Source organism: Piliocolobus tephrosceles, chromosome 5 (assembly GCF_002776525.5).
Source record: "Piliocolobus tephrosceles isolate RC106 chromosome 5, ASM277652v3, whole genome shotgun sequence".
Taxonomy (NCBI): Eukaryota; Metazoa; Chordata; class Mammalia; order Primates; family Cercopithecidae; genus Piliocolobus; species Piliocolobus tephrosceles.
The window spans coordinates 17,599,390-17,622,737 of NC_045438.1; the positions used below are offsets into that span (position 1 = coordinate 17,599,390).

The following is a 23,348-nucleotide window of genomic DNA, read 5'->3' on the forward strand; positions in this document are numbered from 1 at the left end:
TTAAGTCTACCTGGGCAGAAATGAAGCTCAACAGACAATTCTCAGGAAGATTCCCAATGCCAGGGGAATGTTTCCTAGAGCAATATTTCTGTGGCTGACAAACACGGATGCAGAAAAATGACTCTGGGGAGGCAGCAGAGCACAACAGGGGGCACAGCCTCCGCAGCCCACAAGCTGGCCACACCTGCCCCTGCCACGCAGGCTGAGTCACCACGGCAGCTGCGCCTCTGTATGGCATGGAGACTCGGCCACGCCGCAGGGCTGTGGGCCAGCCCACGGACCACCCAGGCCCCAGCCAGAGCTCAGCACGTGACTTCAGATCTTCCTAGTCTCTTCTGCAGACTGACATGTCTTTTCTTTACTCCCATTGTCACCTACTGTCTAAAATAAGATTCTTCTTCAGGCTGCTGCTACTCTCAAACTCCAGCTCCGTCACGTTTTCTGGAGCCCTGCGTCCTCTGTGGCGCTCACACAGGCCACGCTGTGCCCCTGCACACCACCCTCTTCTTCTGCCCCTCTGCTCATCACCCTCCCTGCAGCTGGGTGAGCTGTCCTCCACACACCCGCCGGGCCCTGTGGACATCTCTGAAGCCAGTCCCCACACCTCACTGTAACAACTGGGAACACGTCTGTCCCCGTAATCGTAAAGTCTTTGAGGACACGGACGTCTGCTGCATCTTCCTTGAGCACCAAGCACAGTGTCCGCCCACTCACCAGAACTCACTCTTTTCCTGCACCTTCTTTTCCAAGCAGATGCCTGACTTCCAGGGTCCTAAGGCCTGATCCCGGCTCCCTGCCAGCTTCGTCTCTCTTCCCCGCAATGCTACTCCTGGACTTCAGCCACACCTAATGACTGGAACAACTACTACAAGCTCCGGCCACCACCAACCTGAGGCACACAGGCTCCCTTCTGCCCATCTGCCTGCTGCCCCTCAAGGACAACCCCCCCAGTTCTCCTCTAAGCTGACTGTGCAGAAAGTGATGCTCCCATTACCTTGCTGTACGCTCTTCGACTCTCCCTACCCTGGACAGACATAGGGCTGCCTTCCCTCCTGCTGGCACCACCACACCATGCTGGCACCCGCCGATCTGCCTCTCCCTGGCAACTGAGGAGACCAGGACAGCCAGTGGGAGACCTGCGGGAAGGAGGAGGGCGCTGGCTAGTTCTCCTCCCTCTCTGCTTCTCCAGCCTGGGGTGAAGGTAGCTGCCTGCTGCCATTACTGTCCGGTGGCCTGACTTCTCCTGACACCTTCACAGCCAATGCCACCTCACCTCCTCCCCCTGTACTTCCTGGAGTGGGCTCTGCTGTCAGTCCCATTCTCTCTCACAATTTGTACTTAGCAGTATTATTTAGGGGAGACTGTATCTTACTCATTTTTCTACAGAAAGACTGTATAGTGCCTAAATATTGAATTGAGTCACTTAAAATATTATAAATTTGATTCAGAAAATGTTGTTTTTCCAAGGATGGGTTTATTTCAAAATTGTAAAGATTTATATATTATTTTTATTACATATAGTAAGCAATTTTTAGCTTAAAATAAGAAGTTTCACATTTAAAGTAAAAAAAAAAAAGTCTTAAAAATGCAGACATTTTTTAAAAGCCAAAAAAGCTGAATTATCTTGCAGCACAGGTCTACCCTTAAATATTCATATTTCAAAGCTGTTTTGAAAAGATTTAAAAATCGGCTAAAAATAATTGACGACTGGCAGTGATTAAAAATCTCCTTTGGAAAAGCGTATTAATGACACATAATGAATTTAAAGTTACCAGCATTTAACGGTTTAATCAAGCATGTAGTTTTTACCAGTATACAAAATGAGACTTAGTACAAAACGGTATTCAACTGTCACTTCAGTTGTTTCTGGAATATTTTATGGGGAAAAGCAAACTTCACCAAACACAGAGTACCAACATTCGAGTGCTCTTTTCCATGAGTTTCTGATTTTCAACTTAGGAGAGAAGAACAGCATTTAATAACTGCATCCCTGGTGGAAAAAAGAGGGAAAAAAACAGAATATAATATTCCTCAAGAGCAAAACTGCAGAAAATGTTCCTGCTAAATCACCGTTTTTAACAGAACTCAGGGGATGCTCCAGCACACTTTCTGATTAACAAAAACTTTGTTCAGTATCATTTAAGATTAAGAGCTGTGACGTGAAAACATTTTGCTAACTTTTGACATGGTATTTATCTTAAGAAATTTTTACTGCCATATACACTGATCTCAATACAAAGAAATAAGTTTAAATACCAAAAATAACCTAACAGAAGATCTAACTTTTTTCTTTTTGAGACAGGTTCTTGCTCTGTCTTCCAGGCTAAGTGCAGTGGCGTGAACAGATCCTCCTACCTCAGCCTCCCAAGGAACTGGGACTGTAGGGCATACCACCATGCTATTTTTTTTTTTTTTTTTTGGTAGAGACAGGGTCTTGGCTCTGATGCCCAGACTGGTCTCAAACTCCTGGGCTCAAGCCATCCACCCGTCTCAGCCTCCCAAAATGCTGGGGATTACAGGCATGAGCCACCACACCCGGCACAAAGATTTAATTTTTTAAAAGAACTAGGCCAGGCAAGGTGGCTCATGCCTGTAAGGCGGGTAGATCACTTGAGGTCAGGAGTTCGAGACCAGCCTGGCCAATGTGGTGAAACCCCATCTCTACTAAAAAATACAAAAATTAGCTGGGCGTGGCTGCATGTGCCTGTAATCCCAGCTACTCAGGAGGCTAAGCCAGGAGAATCTCTTGAACCCGGGAGGCAGAGGTTGCAGTGAGCGGAGATCACGCCATTGTACTCCAGCCTGGGTGACAAAATGAGACTCCATCTCAAAAAAAAAAAAAAAAAAAGACTAATGAACTGAGTTTTAAAAGTGTAATGTTTATAACTGAATCCTCAGAATTAAAAAAAGATTAAAGTGTGACCTTTCATTTTTTTTCCCAAAACTGTTATTACTTGATACTTTCATTAAAAAAGCTTTCACCTAGGCCATTAAAAACATCCACTAATAAAATTCTTATAGGCAAAATCTGTACATTGCTTATTGCTCTCAAGTGCAGGATCCTACTAAGTGTCTGGAGAGGCTGGTCATTTTCTCGAAGTCCTGCCATCTCTTCAGAGCCTCTTGTACAGGGCATCATGTCTAGAGGTCCTTTCCTCAGCACCAAGAAGTACTGGAGGTCTCCTTGCCCTAAAGCTCCTAGGCATGGTAAATTACCCTTGCACACTCTTGGTTAAGCAGTTTTCTCACCTGTAGCTGACTTTGTTTTGCTTTTTCTCCTTATAAGTATCTATCAGAACGAATCATACATTTGAAATGGAATAAAAATAAAATTTGTACCAATTTGCTTCATTGTTCGTCTTAATCAATTTTGCTGTTTTTAAATATAAAACATATCTTTGAATTTCACAAACAGGCAAAGCTGTGCCTCACCAGAATCTTTTTCTAAATCTATCAGATTGAAAATTGGAACTCATTTTGTTTTCTCCTCCACGGCTAAATAAATACATTTCTCTGGAAAAATATTTTAAAACGCCAGTTACCTCTTGACATACAACTGTTTTTGCTGACTAAAAATAAGCATTTATGTGCAAGCCCTCATTTTCCCAGTAACTTCCTTTTTTATTGAGATGGAGTCTGGCTCTCATCCTGGCTGGAGTGCAAGGGCACGAACTTGGCTAACTGCACCCTCTGCCTCCTGGGTTTAAGTGATTCTCCCACCTCAGCCTCCTGAGAAGCTGGGATTACAGGCGCGCACACCATGCCCAGCTAATTCTGTATTTTTTAGTAGAAATGAGGTTTTGCCATGTTGGCCAGGCTGGTCTTGAACTCCTGACCTCAAGTGATCCTCCCAAAGTGCTAGGATTACAGGCATAAGCCACCGCACCCAGCCGTAACTTCCTTTTTTTAAGTAGAATTTGTTTTCCTGGAGTCTCTGTGTCCTATTTTCTGAACTCCTGAAGCCACGGAAGGGTCCAGAATCTCATCCACATTCCCTACTGCATGCCAGGCAGCAGGGCGGGAGGATACTCCCCACACAGCTGCTCCATGTCACCAAAATGTTTCCACACAGACATTATCATGGCAAGCTTCTATTCATCTCACTGAAAATATGTCTATTGCCGGGTGCGGTGGCCCCACGGTTGTAATCCCAGCATTTTGGGAGGCCAAGGCGGTCGGATCACAAAGTCAGGAGACTGAGACCATCCTGGACAACATGGTGAAACCCCGTCTCTACTAAAATACAAAAAAAAATTAGCTAGGCATGGTAGTACGCGCCTGTAGTCCCAGCTACTTAGGAGGCTGAGGTGGGGGAATCTTGAACCTGAAAGGCAGAGATTTCAATGTGAGCCGAAATCGCACCACTGCACTCCAGCCTGGCGACAGAGCGAGACTCCATCTCAAAAAAAAAAAGTTTATTTCCTTTCAGGAAATTAAGATCAACCAAAAAAAGTGTTTAAATAGTATTTTTATGTAAAAATTACTTAAATTCATATATTTGCGTGAAGATAAGAACCAGAAACAAGACAGAATTCAAACAAGCTCACCTTGCATATGGGATGTACGACAGGCTATACCTGCAAGAAATATTCAAGCATGTTGAATCTTCATCTGAATCATGGTTTTTCTTTATGCCAAAAGGCCATGTCTAACCTTATAATAAATACAGCACCATGAGACTGTACAGTGATTCTCAAAGTGTGACCCCGACCAGCAGTGAGAGTATCATGTGGGAACTTGTTAAAGATGTAAATTATTAGGCCCTACCCTAAACCTCCTAAATCACAAGCTTGCTTTAACAAGCAACCTGCACTTTAAACAAACTCTCTAGGTGATTCTGGTGCATGCTGAAGTTTGAGCTGCTTATAATAAAATAAAAACTGTACCAAAACTGATACTTACAGTCTCCTTTAGGGATAAATCAATTATTAGGTACAAATTAGGCAATAAAAGGCAAAATACTAGAGAAAATAACCAAGAGATTTAAATTTAGGTTTCTTCACATATCAATGAAAAAGAGTAAGGAACATTATATGGTTGAGATATACAGAGAATTGCATTTAACATTCATTGATGTTTCACCTGTCAGTGAAAAGAGGGCCAAAAGAAAGGTGATCCCAAACTGGGTAACATCGAGTAAGAGGAATGTAAAATGGCAAAACCAGGAAGCAAAAATTAGGAAGCAAGCAAGAGCTGCTCTAAAGGAAAAGGAAAAGCACTCTTCACTAACACGGAGGACGCAGGAGTTGTAGGGCACGTTTAATCAACCGCCCGGATATTTATGGCCTCTATGCTGATGAACTCTTACAGTACAAGACACAAAAAGGCTAAGAGGAGGACAGTCTGAGTAGGAACCAGAGCATGACTGAATATTCACAAACGTGGAGTGGGAAAGGCAGTGCAGGTGAAGCATCTCTGATCTGAAATGCTTGGGACTAGAAATGTGTTGGATACTGGATTTTTCTGGATTTTTGGAATATCTGCATTACATTTACTGGTTATCAACCAAATCTGAGCATCATGTCAGCGTTCAAGAAGTTTTGGATTTTGGGCTGGGCATGGTGCCTCACACTTGTAATCCCAGCTACCTGAGGGGCTGAGGCACAAGAATCACTTGAATCCAGGAGGCAGAGGTTGCAGTGAGCCAAGATGATGCCACTGTACTCCAGCCTGGGTGACAGAGTGAGACTGTCTCAAAAAAAAAGAAAGAAGTTTGGATCCTGAAGCATTTTGGATTTGGGATGCTCAACCAGTAACTTAAGAAGCATTTAATCACTGCCAATTCAGAAGACATCTCCAGATATCACAGGGCCACAGAGTCAACATTAAGATAAATTCCACCTTGTATTTATCCAGCAATAGAGTGGATAATGCAGGGAAACTCATCTTCCCTTGGTCTCACCCTGTGATTTGGTCTCACTTTGATGTTTTCACGTGGCATCACCTACTTTTCTTATTTCTTTCTCACATTAGAAAAAAGCAGAACATATCACTACGTAACTACACGAGTACAGCACCCCATACTTCTCCGTAACAGTACCACTGAGCCACGCTGTCAACTCCAACAGGACTCATCCCAGACCTCCCCTCCTCTGAGCCTGCAGGGCCTGTCTGGCTCCGAAACACCAGACGAAATGCTTGTCACATCTCAGGCAATTTTAACATTTTACTAGGATAAGGAAAGACTTACCAGGTCATTGACAAGAACTGCAATATGCAGAATAACACGGCCAGTCCCTTCTTATGCCACTAACAGCAGCAAAAACAGAGGAATTATGAGTTTCAAAGTTTTAAAACAGCTTTCTCAATCAAACTTAATTCTTCTCTTTCAAAAATGTAGATGGCTCCATTTATTTTCTTTACTAAATTTTAGTGTGATAAATTTAAGATACAGTTGGTCTGAAACTTTAGAATCCACAAAATAATTTCCTTTCTAAAACTATATCAATTTAAATATTGCAAAATATGTGACTTTAAATAAATGTTACTGAAACAATCGTGCATAGGCTGAAAACATTAAACTTTTAAAGGTGGTTAGGTCTTTAAAGTCAATGTTAACTTATCTAGATTCAACATTTAAAATCCCACTGAGATCTGTATGCCCCATGTGAAATTTACTTATTTTACTCATGCCTATTTGCTCCTTGAGTGACATTTTGAAGGAAAATTGTATTTTATTGTGATCTTCTGGAATAATATAATCAGTTTCCATGGTTGTTTTAAAAGATCTACTTTGAGAATTCCTTGTCCATCAGTGCTTTTTTACTTATCTTATATAAGTAAATAGACAATTCCAAAACCAAAAATCAATGTTCTATAGAGATGTGCAAGAATATTCTTTTATCATTAATAAATGACACATAAATCAGTCTCATGTAACTAAAGTTCTGTCCTTACATCACCAAAATAAAAAAAACCTGGAATATTTCTGATAGAATATGTCTAAACTACCCTTTCTTCTTTAAAATGGGACTTTTCTTGTTCATAGTTCAAGAACTGCTTCAAACCCTTTTGGGAAATAGGTTGAGTACAATAGAAAAATATGATGTAGAATCAGGAAGATCAAAAAGTAAACGGAATTGTAACATTATGACTTCTTTAAAGGCTAGTGAAGAGCTGTTAACCTTCTCCACAGGGTAGGAGGAGGATTTCAGTTCCTCTGTCTCTCTGTTGTTACTATCTGTGTTTTCTGGCCTTCTCCATTGGTTTTACACCTTGCTACTTGGAGCGCACTTGTCTCACCACTGCAGAGTCACAGGGCACCCCTGCAGCAGCATGAGGGAGAGAGTACAGCCCCTGAGCCAGGGCCCCTCACCACACAGGGCACTGTCAGAGGAGCCAACCGGGCCCACAAGCAGGTGAGCTCTCGGGCACACGTGTGTGTTTATTAACGACCTCTATGCTGTAGACAGCAGAATCTATGGCACATTTAGCCACTAGCTGGATGGGTGAGCATGTGTGCACATGTGGGTTTACTGACTACCTCTATGCTGTGGACAGTAGAATCTATGGCATTTTTAGCCACTAGCTGGACGTTAACATGTCAAATTTTAGGAATACCTAATCTTTAGAGAGTTTTTAAAAACCAGATGAGCTATTTTAACATAACGGTGTGATGACACTTCAGCTGGGGAGGGGGCACAGAGTTAACTGAAAGCCAGTAGGGCTGGCGTAACTTACCCAAAGAGCAGCACACAAGGTAAATATGAAACACAACTACAAGGGAAGAAAGAGTAGATTATAAATTTGAGACCCTTTCAAAAGCCTGATAGAAATGCATAAACTATTCTGCATTCATTTGCATAGGTAATATACTATAGAACAAAAGTAAGAATACAGCTGACTAGTTTTACTTACATTTTCTGTAAGCATTATTTTACTTTAAAGTCTACGACTGCAATATTCCTTGGCAAATTGGAAGCACCTAATAATTTACTCTGTTAAGTAAACTGAAAAATGATCATTCCTCATCCCTGTGAAAGCAAGTAGGCACAGGAGTGAACGTGAGAGGTGGGCGGTGTGGTGATGGAAAGACCTAAAGAGATTCCAGCTCTGACGCCTGCTATCTGAGGGTCCTTGGTGAAGTCAGTGGACTTGTCTAAACCTGTTTTCTTCTCTTTAAAATGAGGAGAGTTCCTACCTACATGCTTTAAAGGGCTCAGGTGATCCGGCCTCCTAAAGTGCTGGGGTTACAGACGTGAGCCACCAGGCCTGGCCAGATATAATTATTATATTCAGCACAAGAAGTATACATACCTAAGAACAGGCAATTATTCATAAAATAACAGTGCAAACACTTCAATAAAAGTTTTTAAAATGCACTATTTACTTACAAGCATAATAATTGTTGCAAGCAATCTTGTTGTTTCAAACATTTTCTTCAGTTGCTTCACAGGTCCCATTAAAAAGCATGTACTATTTGAAACAAATAAAGTTTAACTGAGGTACAGGTCTACTAATGTATCTGGCTATGCAAAAATAAACTGTTTTAAAAAAGAAACCCTGTTGGTTTATTTAGTTAAAAATCTCTCGCTAAATCTGTTTTATTTTTCCCTTAACTTTATAAAGAAACGTCACAACTATTCCAATAGACATGCTATGGTGTGAAGGCGTCCTCTTCAAAACGTAGGTGTCCTCAGTGCGGTATATGAAGACCGTAATGATTAGGCTGTGAGAACTCCTCTGACAGGGATCAAAGGCACTTGGAGTAGAGGCTGCCCTGGGAGGACACGGGGATCTTCTCCTTGGGGGATGCATCCATCAGCAGGAAACTGAGTCTGCCAGTGCCTTAACCTTGGACTTCGGGCTTCCAACTGTGAGAAAAATTTCTATTCTTCCTAAGTCACCCAGTCTACAGTATTCTGTTACTGAAGCACAAAAGGGACTAAGACAAATAACAACCCAAGGATGTGTCAAAGGTTCTCCAAGAGGGATTCTCATACTCCCAATCTAAAGTAGCCCTCAGTCACTACTGCCGCACCCTAGTTTAATTCTCTGCACAGCACCAATGCCATCCGATCCTTCTCTGGCTTATGATGTGAACATCTTCATTAAAATGTAAGCTCCACAAGAGCAAGGCCTAGAGTGCAGCAGCTCCAAGCCTGGGCTCCGGAGCCCACCGTCTGCAGGATTCCCACCTCAGCCATGATTTAGGTTCATTGCCACGGGCAGCACTGACTCCCCTGCTCTGTGCTATTATCTCCAGCTATAAACAGGGATGATAATACTGCCTACCTCACAAGCTCGTCGTAATACATATAAAACACTTAGAACAGTCCCGCACAGTAAGTGCTTCACAAAGGCTGGCTATTCCTAGCACTAATACTGTCTGTTATGGGAGACGGTATGTAGCAGCAGTCGATACATATTTATTTAATAAACGTAAATCCTGTGGCTGAATTCACAATATGTACAGAGCTACATAAACATCCTACTGGGAAAGTGCTTATTAGAAAGGTGAATTTGGTAGCAAGAGCAAACCAGATATTTTGAGAAGCCAAACGTACCTGGCTAACGCAGCAAGATTGCCGAGGGTATAAAACACTGCAAAAAGCTTTATGCCGCCCGGAAGCCACAGCAATCCAGTTCCCTAAGTTAAGATATTATAGTTATTTAAAAATAATTTTCTGATTTTAATGGTTAAAATATAAATGTGCTACTGCAGTAATATAATACCAATATTATGTAAATAAAAATGTTTAAATACAAATCTGCTTGTAGACAGTCTAGTCTGATTACACAGAAAAAACAGTTAATTTTCAATGTTATACACTAACTTCAATCTTCCTATTTGCACTAGCATATATAAATGAGCCATAGCAAAACTTTCTTTGTGCTTATCAGTAAATCTCAGTCTATTTAAGTTAAATATTCATGCTAAATGTCAAGTATGAAAAGGTAATAAACATCTAGATTACTGATTTTCCAGATCTTTTAACACACTGATAAATTTTTCTTAAATTACTTCAACAAAACTCCCCAAAATATTAATTTCTACATATTTTCATTGATCTCTACCCCTTTATTTCAGTTCAATAAATACGTTCCACCAAAATAGTCTAACAGGGATTTAGTAAAGGACATTCATTTTTGGTACTAAATGGAATTATTAGTCTAACACAAAATAAAAATTATTAAACAACATAAAGCCTTAACTCACAAGAATAGAAAAGAAAATGCCACATACGAAGCAGATGGCAAACCATTTCAATCTGGTGTTGAAACTAAGGGATGAGGCATCCAGGACCTTAATAAAAAATGGGAAAATTTAGAATATAGTCTTAATTCACTACCAATCTGATTCTTTTAACTAAATTAAAGCAAAGTTTTAACATACAGTCTAAATCATTTATTTTGCATATCACAGTGTCATTTAAGAATACTAAGTTTCCACGGTTGTTATGAGTAATATGACCATGGTCTGGGTAGCACATGATGCTGAGGAATAACCATTAATTTTGCTAAGTCTGATAATATGTTTCACAAAAGTCCTTATCTGTTAGGGACAGCCAATATACACTGATATGGATAAAATGACATAGGAGATATATTATAAAATATACAAAGATTAAAAAAATACAGGGGGCAGATAAACAGGCCAGGCCAAACAGTGAAACTGTTGAGGCTGGGAAAGAGTACACAGGGTTCATTACGGGTTCTCTCAGCCTCTGTAGGATGAATTCCTTGGGCTCCCAGATGCAGAGTCTGAGCAGATACTGAGGCAGGAACTGCTCTCGGAAGCCTTTAAGAAGTGAGGGAAGTGGAATAGAGAAGCGGAAGGAACCAAGGACATGGTTTCACCCAGAGTGCAGCGTGGGCCCGCAGTGTAAACGCACTGCACTGCCAAGTCCTGCCATGAGGCAGAGGCTGGCCTTCTAGACGCCACCTCCCTTCGGCCGGTCATTGGCTGCAGGCCGGGGGTGGAGTGGGGTGACTGCACCCCATAGAGGGTAGAGGACGCTGGCCACCTACAGGAGGCAGCCTGAGCAGCCCCAGCAGAGACCATCACAGCACACACCCAAACGGTGCCCATTCTAAGCTCTTTCAATCCAAGCCATGAAAGCTTTGGGCCCCTCCTCCACCACTGTAAAAACATACTGTGAAATGATCATTTATTCTAGAGCAACAGCATTCCTACACAGCATGCAAATTCTAGCCAAATTATGTGGGGAAAAGAGTAGAAATTACTGTGTCTACTTCCTACAGTATGATAACCCAGCAACAGTGGGTGCAATAAACACACTCAGATTACTAATTATACTATTAAAACATACTTTCCCAATAAGGCTAAAAAAAGTATATCGACAGCAGTTGTGCAAGAAACTAGACACACACAGTAAGGATTTATATTCCAAAATTTAAATTTCTAATTTATACTACCACATCCACTTAAAAATAAGACTACATGCTTATATTTTCAAGAATAATGAAAAATAAGAGAAAGTTCCATATGCAACAGCTCAAAATACATTTTGGTTACATTCCTTACCTCAAGAGATTAATCTGTGAATCCTTATGTAGCATGAAAAGCAGATAAAAATAACTAAGTATTCTGTAATGAAACATATATCACTCTTTAACACATTTTAAATGTTTTTTACGTTTTAATTCACAGACATTCTTGTTTCCAGCAATGTCATCTGTTTATGGCAAAACTAAACACTTGATTTTAAACAAAGAGTGAACTTGCCTATAAAAACATCTAAATTTCATTCTTACTGATCAGGAAGAACACGAATACACACTAAGTATATTTTAACTACGCAGGCCAGAATAAACTGGAAAGACTGAACTACATAGTAATGATCTGTTAAAAAAAAAAAATAGAGATATGTTCATTAGCTTGATTAAACCATCCCACAAAGTATACCTGTCAAAACATCACGCTGTACACAATAAATGTATACAATTTTTATTTGTCAATTAAAAATGGAAAGTATAAACTAATGATTTCTAAAGGTTAGTGTGAGTCCACAATGATGTGAGGATTTAGTGAGAGGAAAAAGCATCCATTTTTCCTTCTTTTACAAGTTCAAATCACCCCATTGTTCACAAGTTCAACGCTGGTTTTCAATAGCCAGTTCTTCTCTCAGCAATGAAACAGCATGGTTATTTGTATAAAAGTAGGTATTTTTTCCTCTTATTGCCATCTTCCATGTACTGATCTTTAAAACGAAACAGGATGACAAATTATTTCCATTTGTAAACATGGAATATTCAATCCACAAGCAAATGATTTGTCTCAAGTCTTGCAAATTGTCTAGGATACAGAAACAAATACAGATTTCCTAACTGCTAACTGGGAAAACTGCGAAATGCTTCAACATGAAAGAAAACCTGGCAGTGCATCTTCCAACTAGGAGACAGAAGGAACCCTCACATCTGCTTATCACAAGCATTTTTTTTGAGACGGAGTCTCACTCTGTTGCTCAGGCGTGATCTCAGCTCAAAGCAACCTTGGCCTCCCACAGTCAAGTGATTCTCCTACCTCAGCCTCCCAATTAGCTGGGACTACAGGTCCACGCCACCATGCCTAATTCTTTGTATTTTTAGTAGAGACGGGGTTTCACTGCATTGGCCAGGCTGGTCTCAAACTCCTGACCTCATGTGATCACCCACCTCAGTCTCCCAAAGTGCTGGGATTACAGGCATGAGCCATAGCACCCAGCCTGCTTACCATAAGCATTTATGTGCTACTGTATTTTACCACCAATCAGGAGCAATCCCACCAAAACCAGCAACTTTGTTAATCTCTTAGTCTTAGAAAAGAAATAAAATTGCCACCTCTTTCTCTTCCAAAACCACCATCAATCATTTTACTTACCTGTTACCACAGGAAGGGGAAGCCAAGAGCATACAGGCCCCTCAGCAGGGACTGCTCTCCCTATTCCCGCCACAGTAAACACAGCACTGCTGGCAACTAGAACTTCATTAATTTTTTTAAAAAGCAGGTGAGAAACATAACAGAGGAAAATGTAGTCCTAGCAGCAACAACACAAAGGCTGAATGAGTGGCTCCCACAGCACAGCTGAAACCCACCCCCTTCAGGTGATGGAGAAGTGGAGGAACAGCTCTAATCCATGCAGCGCCAGGAAACAGCACAGCTGGAAGGACCTGAGCCTTGCCCGTGGGCTTCTGCCATCTAAACAGAGAAAACACTTGTGGCTTTCCACTGATGATGACACTGAACCCAGTACTCCTCCCACTCCTTTTTCAAAATACCAGTGGGTATAAAAAGACAAACTTGCACAGACAAGTGAGAAAAATAAACAGGCATCCCCAGACCCTCAGGCCCATTCCAGGCAAAACTGCCCGCTCCCCTGGTCGCCTGCTCCCCACACCGGCTGCTGTGGTCCACACTTTAGAGAGCCACCCTCTTCCTCCTCCTCATTCAGGACTCTTGATCAGGGGGCCCACCCAGATCCTTGCAGCATCTGGCACGGTTTCCACATCCACATGGGCAGCCTGGCCTTTCTGTTTCTCATTCCCTAATCTCCACTGGCATTTCCCCTCCAGTCCATGACCCAGCCCAGGGCCGTCTTTCTACCCGAAATTACACCATTGCCAAAATTCCGGCTGCTGCTCTCCGACCGCAGGTTGGTTCCTTGGCTCTCACTGTGCTGACTCCTTGGCCTCCTGAACACCTCATCCAGCCCTTCTCCTTTTTTTCAGTGGCTTCGACAGAACATTCCAATTCCCTTTCCGCTGCCTCCACCTGGTAAAATCCCACCGGAGTGCAGCTTTCCCTCCTCCTGCTCCAGGAGGTGCTGAGCTGAGCTCTGCTGGGTGAAGTCAGGCACAGGGCAGGGGGGTCCTGAGCCAGTCCTCATCAGCACCCCACGGCCTGCACACTGCTACCTGGCAATCTAAGGCTTATTGCTTTATCTCCACGTGCATTTTACTCTAACCCACTTGGAACCTCCACTTCCTGCCCCACGCTTCCATTTTTAGCAGACAACTTCCCCTACTTCACACACAGAAACCCAAAGTCATCAGTGGGAACTCCCTCACCTTCCTGCTGCTACCAAACCACCAAACCCACCCAGTAAGAACACCCATGCTCTCATCCTTTCCTGGTTCCCACAGAGCTGAGATCCACCTGTCCACCCTGTTTACAGCCACCCCCTGACCTGCTCAGGGAATTTATGCTATTGGGCTTTTTCCTCTAGTGAAAGTGTTCTCACTCTCTGAAACTGCGTCCATCAACTTTTAAATATGCTGAAACCCCTTCCATCTTAAACAGAAAGCTTACTTGACTTCACCTTCCAGCCTCTGTACACTCACACCTTCATTCATCCATCCACTAACTGGCTCAATACTTACTGAGTGCTGCTATATGCCTGTTCTAAGTGCTGGGTAAGGGATCTAGCTCCTGGTTAAAAATCTATGTGCTGGCTGCTACAACAAAAATACCATAGGCCAGGCACTGTGGCTCATGCCTGTAATCCTGGCACTTTGGGAGGCTGAGGCAGGCGGATCGCTTGAACCCAGTTCAAGAACAGCTGGGCAACATGGCAAGACTCCCATCTCTACAAAAAATACAAAAATTAGCCAGGTATGGGGGCACACACCTGTGGTACCAGCTACTTGGGAGACCGAGGTGGGAGGATCACCTGAGCCAGGGAGTCAGAGGTTGCAGTGAGCTGAGATCACACCACTGCACTCCAGTCTAGGTCAGGCTCCCAAAGAGCCCAAACAGCTGTGGAAGCTCGTCACTGGAGGGCTGAGCTTTGAAACAACTGATGAGAACTTGAGAAGCCAATCTGAGCAATGGGAACGCTCATGGACTGTGTGGTCATGAGATCCAAGCACCTAGCGCTCTGCGGGCTTTGGCTTTGTCCTGTATGCCACTGTGAAGGAGGTGGATGCGCCATGAATGCAAGGCCACACGAGATGGATGAAGAGCTGTGGAACCAAAGAGCTGTCTCAAGAGAAGATTCTCAAAGACCAGCTGCCCAACTAACTGTGAAAAAGGTATTTGTTGGTGGCATTAAAGAAGACACTGAAGAACATCGCCTAAGAGATCTTGAACGGTATGGAAAAACTGAAGTGACTGAAATCATGACTGACAGAGGGAGTGCCAAGAAAAGGGGCTATGCCTGCGTAGCCTTTGACAACCAGGACTGTGGACAAGACTGTCACTCAGAAATACCATACTGTGTCTGGCCATAACTGTGAAGTTAGGGAAGTCCTGTGAAAGCAAGAGACGGCCAGTGCGTCATCCAGCCAAAGAGGTCGAAGGGCTTCTGGAAACTTTGGTGGTGGTTGTGGAGGTGGTTTTGGTGGGAATGACAACTTCGGTCACGGAGGAAACTTCAGTGGTCATGATGGCTTTGGTGGCAGCTGTCCACAGCAGTGGTGCTGGATACAGTGACAGCAGGGATGGCTGTAATGGATTTCGTAATGATGGAATCAATTCTGGAGGTGGCAGAAGCTCCAATGATTTGGCAATTACAGTGTTCAAATTTTGGACCCATAAAGGGAGAAAACTTTGGAGGCAGAAGCTCTGGCCCCTATGGTGGTGGAGAACAATACTTTGCCAAACGTTACAATACTTTACAAAACCAAGGTGGCTACAGTGGTTCCAGTAGCAGCAGTAGCCATGCACTGGCAGAAGATTTTAACCCATTTAGGCTTGAGGTTGCATTTTTTTGAATTTGAAAAATCAGACCTTGGCGATGACCTTGAACAGGAGAATAGAAATATCTCCCACATGCTTAGTGTTCCAATAATGGAACATCAGGCATAAATGGGTCCACAAAACCAAGGTGGCTACGGTGGTTCTAGTAGCAGCAGTAGCCATGGCACTGGCAGAAGATTTTAATCACTGCCAGGAAACAAAGCTTAGTAGGAGAGGAGAGCCAAAAAAGCGACAGGGAAGCTACAGGTTACAAGAGATTTGTGAACTCAGTCAGCCAAGCACAGTGGTGGCAGAGCCCAGCTGCTACAAAGAAGATACGTTTTAGACAATACTCATGTGTAGAGCAAAAAACTCCAGGACTGTATTTGTGACTAATTTTATTAACAGGTTATTTTAGTTTCTGTTCTGTGGAAAGTACCAAGCATTCCAACAAAGGGTTTTAATGTACATTTTTTTTTTTTTTTGTACACATGCTGTTGATTGCTAAATGTAACAGTCTGATCAGGACACTGAATAAAAGTGTCTTTTTAAAAACCGTGCTATGTAAAGTTAGTCTCCTCTGAAGCCATCTTGGTAAACTGGCCCAAGAGTGTGAAGTCAGAATTCCTTCAGGGTGATGCCAGGTTCTACTTGGAAATTATTCACAGTCTGCTTGGGTGGGGAAGCCATTGGCTTCAGTAAGCTCGGTGTAGCTGAACTGACAGTTACTGCTGTGACCTGAAGTTCACCACTAAAGGGGATCACCCAAGCAAAATCACAGAATTATCAGTTATAAAAATGATTGTTAGCCAGGCGCGGTGGCTCACGCCTGTAATCCCAGCACTTTGGGAGGCCGAGGCATGTGGATCACAAGGTCATGAGATCGAGACCATCCTGGCTAACATGGTGAAACCCCATCTCTACTTAAAAAAACCAAAAAATTAGCCAGGTGCGGTGGCGGGCGACTGTAGTCCCAGCTACTCGGGAGGCTGAGGCAGGAGAACGGCGTGAACCCGGCGGGGGCAGAGCTTGCAGTGAGCCAAGACCACACCACTGCACTCCAGCCTGGGCAACAGAGCGAGACTAGGTCCAGAAAAAAAAAAGATTGTTGGCACATCCCATGCAATATATCTAAACTGAATAATGGTACCAGATAACATTATAGATGGGAATGAAGCTTGTATATCATCCATAATTGTATGTAGCTAATAAAACTATTTAATTCTCTTAAAAAAAAAGAAAAACACTGTGGACTAGGCAGCTTATAAACAACAGACACTTATTTCTCAGTTCTAGAGACTGGAAGTCCATGATCAAGGCGCCAGCAGATTCGGCGTCTGGTGAGGCATCTCTGGTTCACAGATGACACCTTCTGAGTCCTCACACAGCAGAAAGGGCAATGGGTCCTTTGTTTCCTCAACTTCCCAGGCTCCCACCGCAGCCTCCCATGTAGCTGGGACCACAGGCACACACCATCAGGCTCAACTAATTTTTAAATTTTTTGTAGAGACGGGGTCTCGCCATGATGCCCAGACTGGTCTTGAACTCCTTGGCCCAAGCAATCCTCCTGCCTCAGGCTTCCAAAGTGCTGGGATTATAGTCATGAGCCACTGCATGTGGCCTGGGGTCTCTTTATTAGGGCATGAAACCCATTCCTAATCACACCCCAAAGGCCCTTCCTCTTCATACCATCACACTGTTGAATTCCTATATTCAACATAGGAATTCCAGGAGGACACAGACATTCAGACCACAGCACTGTGAGTGATTCTGGGGCTGGCCACAGGCAATTACACAGGCTCTACCTGGCAGGCCTCCCGGGGAAAGCTCCCTCTGCACACTGGACTCGGAGCACAGTGCCGACTTGGAGCAGTGCAGCCCCTGGGGAGGTGCAGTCAAGGTCCCAGGCCCTTCAGCCCCCAAGCTTTTTCATGTGGTTCCCTTCCTAGCCCAGTGCCTTCTTTCCCAGGAATCCTTATCTGAGGCCATGGGAGTGGACAGGACCCCCAGCTGGCACACGCTTGGCAATGGTTGGGAAGTTCACCTTGACCATTCTAGCTTCACATGCCTCACCTGGCTGAAACCCTGCAGACACAAGTCACTTCCCTGTCCTTAATTCCAAGGGACATTTTCGAGACATCAGTATCCTTTCCAATTCAACAGCACAGGACACTTTGGCACTCCCTCCTGCTTGCAATGTTCTCTTCAACTCCCACATCCCACAGGCTCCCCTGACTGTCCTCCCGCCTCACCAGCTGCTCCTGCTGGGTGTCTCCTCTGCCACCTGAGCTCCCTCCACCTGGAAAGACACCTTCCTCCTTGTGCTTCTCTACACTCTCCCACTACCCACCTCACCCACACCCACCATGGGAACAGTGAGGGAAGTAGATAAGGTAGATATATTTACAATCTTCTAAGTGGGAGAGGCAGAGAGAGCTTAAATTGTACATTAGGCAATTTTCTCTTATTATTATCCGCCACGCAGTGATGTTTGAAGTGAAACAGGATAAATTAATGCCATCTGTAAATATGACATACTCAGTCAACAAGCAAATGGACTTGTCTCAACCCTTGTGCTATGGTCTGAGTGTTTGCTGAAATCCTCAGCCCCATGGTGACGGTACTGGAAGACGGCCCTTCAGGAGATGATCAGGTCATGGGGGTGGAGTCCTCATGAATGGGATCCATGCCCTAATAAGATAAGAAAGAGACTAAAGCTGCCTGTTCTCTGTCATGTCAAGATGTAAACAGAGGCAACAGTGTGACACCAGGAAGCGGAGGGAGGGCTCACCAAGAACCCATGAGCGCACCTTGATCTCTGATTTCCGGCCTCCAAACCTGTAAGAAATAAATTTCTGTAGCTTACAAATCACCAAGTCTAAGGTATTTTGTTACAGCAGGCTGAACAAACTGTCAGCAGGGGTCAGTAGGGGCTCCCACAAGAGAACTCTGTAGAATGTTCCTGCCATTCTTGTCATCTAACTCCCAACAAGTACCTTATGCCAACGCCCTCACCTCTCCTTGGTAGTTACCCAAATCCAAACAACTCACTCCTCTGTTTGTTCAACAAGTAGTTACGAACAGCTATTAGACGTCAGGTACTTGGTAGGTTCTATATACACAGAAGGGAATAAGACAGAACCTAGCGCACTTACATTCAGGTGGGGGAAAATGGGCAATAAACTCATGAGGCAGGTTCTACTAAGGACATAAATAGGGGCAGAGTAACTGGGTCAGAAAGGGCCTCTCTAAAGAGGTGACCAAGTAAAGACATCAGGAAGTGACCAATCCAACTCTGAAAAGAGCCAGGGAGGCGCATTCCAGAAAAAAGAAATGCAACTGCCAAGTCTCCCAGGCAGAAGAAAACGGCTCCAACCGAGGAGGAGAAAGAGGGATGGGCAAGGCAAGCACTGGGGAGATGGTGGGGAGGCGGACCAACAAGCAGTGAAGGGCTGAGAGGCCAAGGGAGGGATCTGGATTTTATTCAGGTGCTGCAGGAAGTCACTGAAGGATGTGATCAAGGGAGGAATATGATCAACTCTCTAAGATCTGGCTCAGCATCTCTCCCTCTTTGACTTCTTCCCAGACATCTCAAAGGAGGGGTCCCAGAACTCTGGCTATCGTGCCTCTCCCCTGGGCTCAAAGCACCTCCACAGGAGGGCGACGCAGCCTGGATGTCAGCATGCTCCCCCTATGACCTTCACTGCCTCGCCCAACTCCTCAACCGGCCTAGAACCATCCCTCTCAAGACCCAATTCCAACGTGCCCACCATCCTGGTTACGTCTTGCTGCACAAGAAGTGCAACACTCTCAGGTCATCCCTCACCCCATTCAGGTCTGTGCACCTTTAATCCCATCTTATCTCCTACCCATCTCCAAAAACCAACAGCAAACCTCCCTATGTCCTCACCCTCTTCTCTGAGGATCCTCTCACCTTCCTGCTAGGTTTGAAATTTAGTCTCCAGGGACAGCGCTCTCCCCTACGAATCCTGCACCACTTGGACAGGCAGTGAGCCAGGTGTCTTCCCTCCTCACTGCCACTTCCTGCCCCTTCCTCCTCCCTAGAGACACCTGCTTTCCAAGTCACTCCTCAATAGCCCCCTAGCAACAATCCCCTCTTGCCTGCACCATAATTTCCCCCTTTCCTGGACCATTCCCAACGCACAGAAACATCCAGTATTTTCCTTGGGAAAATGATGTGTTCCCCAACCTCACTGCATCCTTTAACTACCACCCACTTCTTTGCTCCACAGGAAAAATCACTGAGATGGCCATACTGTCTCCATCTTCTTTCTATTCTCCCCTGACTTCAATCAGGCCTCTGTCCCCATCCAGCCACCAAGACTGCTCTCATGGAAGTGACAACTGATAATCTCCACAGGTAACCTGCTCTTAACTTCTGAAACCCATTAACAATACTGGGTCCCCTCCCATTCCTAAAGCACTCTCTTTCCTCACTTTCTGGGGCATCCTTCTCTCTGGGTTCTCCTCCTCCTCCTCTCGCGGATCCTCTCAGCTGTCTTTGCTGGCTGCTGCTCATCCTCTAAACCTCTACACACCAGAGAAAACCAGAGGTCAAACCTTGGATCTCATTTGTTTTCTACTTGACGATCTCATCTATTTCCCCCACAAACTCTACAGTCTTATGTCCAACTGCTTTCCTGACATCTCCACTTGGATGCTACCTGGATCTCAGACCTCACATCCACACTGAAATGATTTTCCTCCCTGAACCTGCTCCTCCCACATTCACTTAATGGCAACTCCACCTCTCCAGACGCTTAGGTCGAACGCATGAGGCATCCTTGCCTCCTCTCACTCACACATCCAGTCCATCAACAGTGAGGCCTGCTGGCTGCACACTCAGACCATTTACAGAATCTGACCACTTTTTTGTTTTTTAAATAGGCTTTTTTGCTTTTTAAACCACTTGTATCACTGATTCGAGCCACAGTCATCTCTTGCCAGGAAAACTGTACTTGTCTCTGGCCCAGTCTCTGGGCTTCTAACTTTGCCTCTACAGTTTGTTCTCCACAGAGCAGCCAGAGTGATCCTTTAAAATCCAAGTCGGTCACACCACCACTCTGCTCAAAACCCAAAGGCTCCCTATCACCCTCAGAGTAAAGCTAAAATCCTTTCTATGGCCTATGAGAACCCCCACGATTGAGAATCCCCCTTTCTGCCTCACCTTCTCTCCTACAATTGTCCCACTTCTCTGCTCCGCTGCTAGAGCCCATCTGGCCTCCTTACTGGCCCTGAACATGCTGACTACACTCCACTCGGGACTCTGTATCTGCTGGGCCGTCTGCCTTGGAGGCTCTTATTCACAGGACGCTCAAACATCCCAGCAGCTCTTCTGAGCTGTGCACACATGGCTCCCTGGCAGGAAGGCCTTATCTAAGTAATATGGCAACCCCAACCTCCTCAATCTGCTCTTTTTCTGTGGCTGTCTGACACATTATACACTTACTTGTTTATTCATTGTTTCCTCCAATTAAAATTTAAGTTCCATGTGAAAGAGGTATTTGCACTGGTCACTTGTTATTAACACCTGCATCTTGAACAATGTCAAACATATGCAGGAACTTGAATATTTGTTAATGAACGATCACCTCCTATGAACTCGCAGCACTTGTCTATACAGCCAGTCACTCACTCTAGTCTTTGATTACTTTTCCACATATCTTTTCTCCCCTCTAGACAGTGGGCTCAAGATAAGTGATATTACCTTCGCATCTCCAAAGTTTAGAGTAGCACTATCCAATAGAATTTTCTGCAATGCAAATGTTCTATACAAGCACTGTTCAATACACTAGCCTTTAACCACATGTGTCTACTGAACACGTGAAATGTGGTTGCTGTGACTAAGGAACTGAATGTTAAATTTTATTTAATTTTCATTAATTTAAATTTAATTGCTCCAGGCGCTGTGGCTCAAGCCTGTCATTCCAACACTTTGGGAGGTCAAGGTGGGCGGATCACTTGAGGTCAGGAGTCCGAGACCAGCCGGACCAACATGGTGAAACCCCTATCTCTACTAAAAATACAAAATAATTAGCAGGGTATGGCGGCAGGTGCCTGTAATTCCAGCTACTCAGGAGGCTGAGGCAGGAGAATTGCTTGCACCTGGGAGGCAGAGGTTGCAGTGAGTCGAGATCACACCACTGCACTCCAGCCTGAGCGACAAAGCAAGACTCCATCTCAAAAAAAAAAAAAAAAAATATTAATTGGCCACATGTGGCTGTGGTAACGTAGAGTTACAGAGCGCAATGAGAACAGATACTTGTCTTACACTCTCTGAACCCAAAACTCTAGCCCAGAACTCTGCCCACAAGAAGTGCTGAGTAAGTATAATGACAAGGAAGTCAGGAAGAGACAAACAGAAGATCCTTATGAAATACAATTTTAAAAGTCCAACTTCTGCGACAGCGCATAATAACATGCAATATAATCTCAAGCAATAACAAAAATACTTATACCGCAGTTCCTGCTCCACTGCTACTTTGAACCTTCTTGCTGGAGAAAGTAACCCTTATCAAGTCTCGCTGGTAAGGCGCACAAACAAGGGCTTTTATTCAGAAAGGAAAAAAAAATTCTCTTACCAGGGCTCACTGCCTTAACAGAAAATTTTTAATTCAATATAATTTCACTTATCAATGTCCTGTTTATTTTTCCTCCAGTCTCCCTATTTCCAAAAGACCAACACCACACACACACACACACACACATAGTACCTCCTTTACCTCCAGAGACAAACAGATGCAACAAGCTTTAGGGTCTCGGCTCACTGCAGCTCTCAGGATAAATGCCCTGCATAGCTACTTACGCTGCATAGTCGGAGGCCAAACCCCGCACTAGGCTCAGAAAACCAAATAGGGTGTGGGAGCGAAGTACTATTTGGAAGAGCGAAGGCAGGCGTTGGTGGGTTCCTGAGAGTCAGAAGACCAGATGGAAGAGTTGGAGGGTGGGTCTCAAAGGGGGTTTAAGTAGACCCCATGGAAACAGGAAGGTTCTCAAATTCTCCCCAGGAAGCAGACGGAGCCCTCTTAAATCAACCGGCCGAGCAGAGGAGGCCCAGACCCCCGGCCTCGCACCCACCCCACCCGCTCGGCCGGTCCTCACTGCGGCCGGGGCCGGCGGGCAACCCCGGGACTGGACGAGGGCGCGGGTTTCCTACCTGCGCGGTCAGGCCCTGCTCCTCGTCGTCCTGGCCGCTCAGGACCCGCCGCAGCTTCTCCATGGCCCCGTTCCAGGGCCGTAGCTCCCGCCACTCTGTTGCCGGCCGCTGACGCCCACCAGGAAACCCGGAACCCGAATCCCACTGAGCAGCCGGAAGTCCGGTCCCGCACACTTCCGGCTCGTCAGCGCTGCCAGGGCGGCCGCCGTAGCAATGGGCGCATGCTCACCAGCGTTTCTCTCTGGCCTGGACGTGGTCCGTGAAGTCTGCGTAGTGGCCGCTGATGGTGGGGCTGTCGCTTCCCACTGTCCGCGAGGTGCGGAGGGGCAACGCGCGGAGACACAGCGTGGGTATGGGCCTCCCGCCCACAGCTGGCGCACAGCCATGAAGGTAGACCTGACCCGGGCACGACCACTGAACCCTGCAGACCCGGCGTCCTGCGGACCCCGCGAGGGGCCCTGCTGGGCGGGTCCGCGGCCCCGAATGCCCCTTCCCTCGCCTGGAATCGGGGAGAGGAGGGCTTCTGGGGGCAGGTAGCAGTGCTCCGATGAG

At 44.9% G+C, this 23,348-nt stretch overlaps 1 protein-coding gene across 1 annotated transcript; it reads right to left on the reverse strand.

The window, feature by feature from the left end:
- Window positions 1–1,457: 1,457 nt before the first annotated feature.
- On the reverse strand, window positions 1,458–22,978 carry SFT2D1 (SFT2 domain containing 1). Its single transcript, XM_023223576.2, has 8 exons — window positions 22,797–22,978; window positions 10,160–10,246; window positions 9,507–9,589; window positions 8,334–8,415; window positions 7,681–7,716; window positions 6,191–6,249; window positions 4,548–4,577; window positions 1,458–1,990 (listed from the first exon to the last, which is right to left on the reverse strand). The coding sequence occupies exons 1-8, from the start codon at window positions 22,857–22,859 to the stop codon at window positions 1,951–1,953; spliced, it is 480 nt and encodes a 159-aa protein (XP_023079344.1). The 5' UTR covers window positions 22,860–22,978; the 3' UTR covers window positions 1,458–1,950.
- Window positions 22,979–23,348: the final 370 nt, after the last annotated feature.

What these genes read in the sequence shown, in the direction of transcription:
- SFT2D1 (XM_023223576.2), bottom strand. Translation starts at nt 22,859, where the DNA reads ATGGAGAAGCTGCGGCGGGTCCTGAGCGGCCAGGACGACGAGGAGCAG. An exon ending in TTGCAACAATTATTATGCTT is followed by an intron (nt 7,717 to 8,333) that starts GTAAGTAAATAG and finishes CTTCCCTTGTAG; the next exon opens with TTGTGTTTCATATTTACCTT. An exon ending in TCGTACATCCCATATGCAAG is followed by an intron (nt 1,991 to 4,547) that starts GTGAGCTTGTTT and finishes TTTTTCCACCAG; the next exon opens with GGATGCAGTTATTAAATGCT.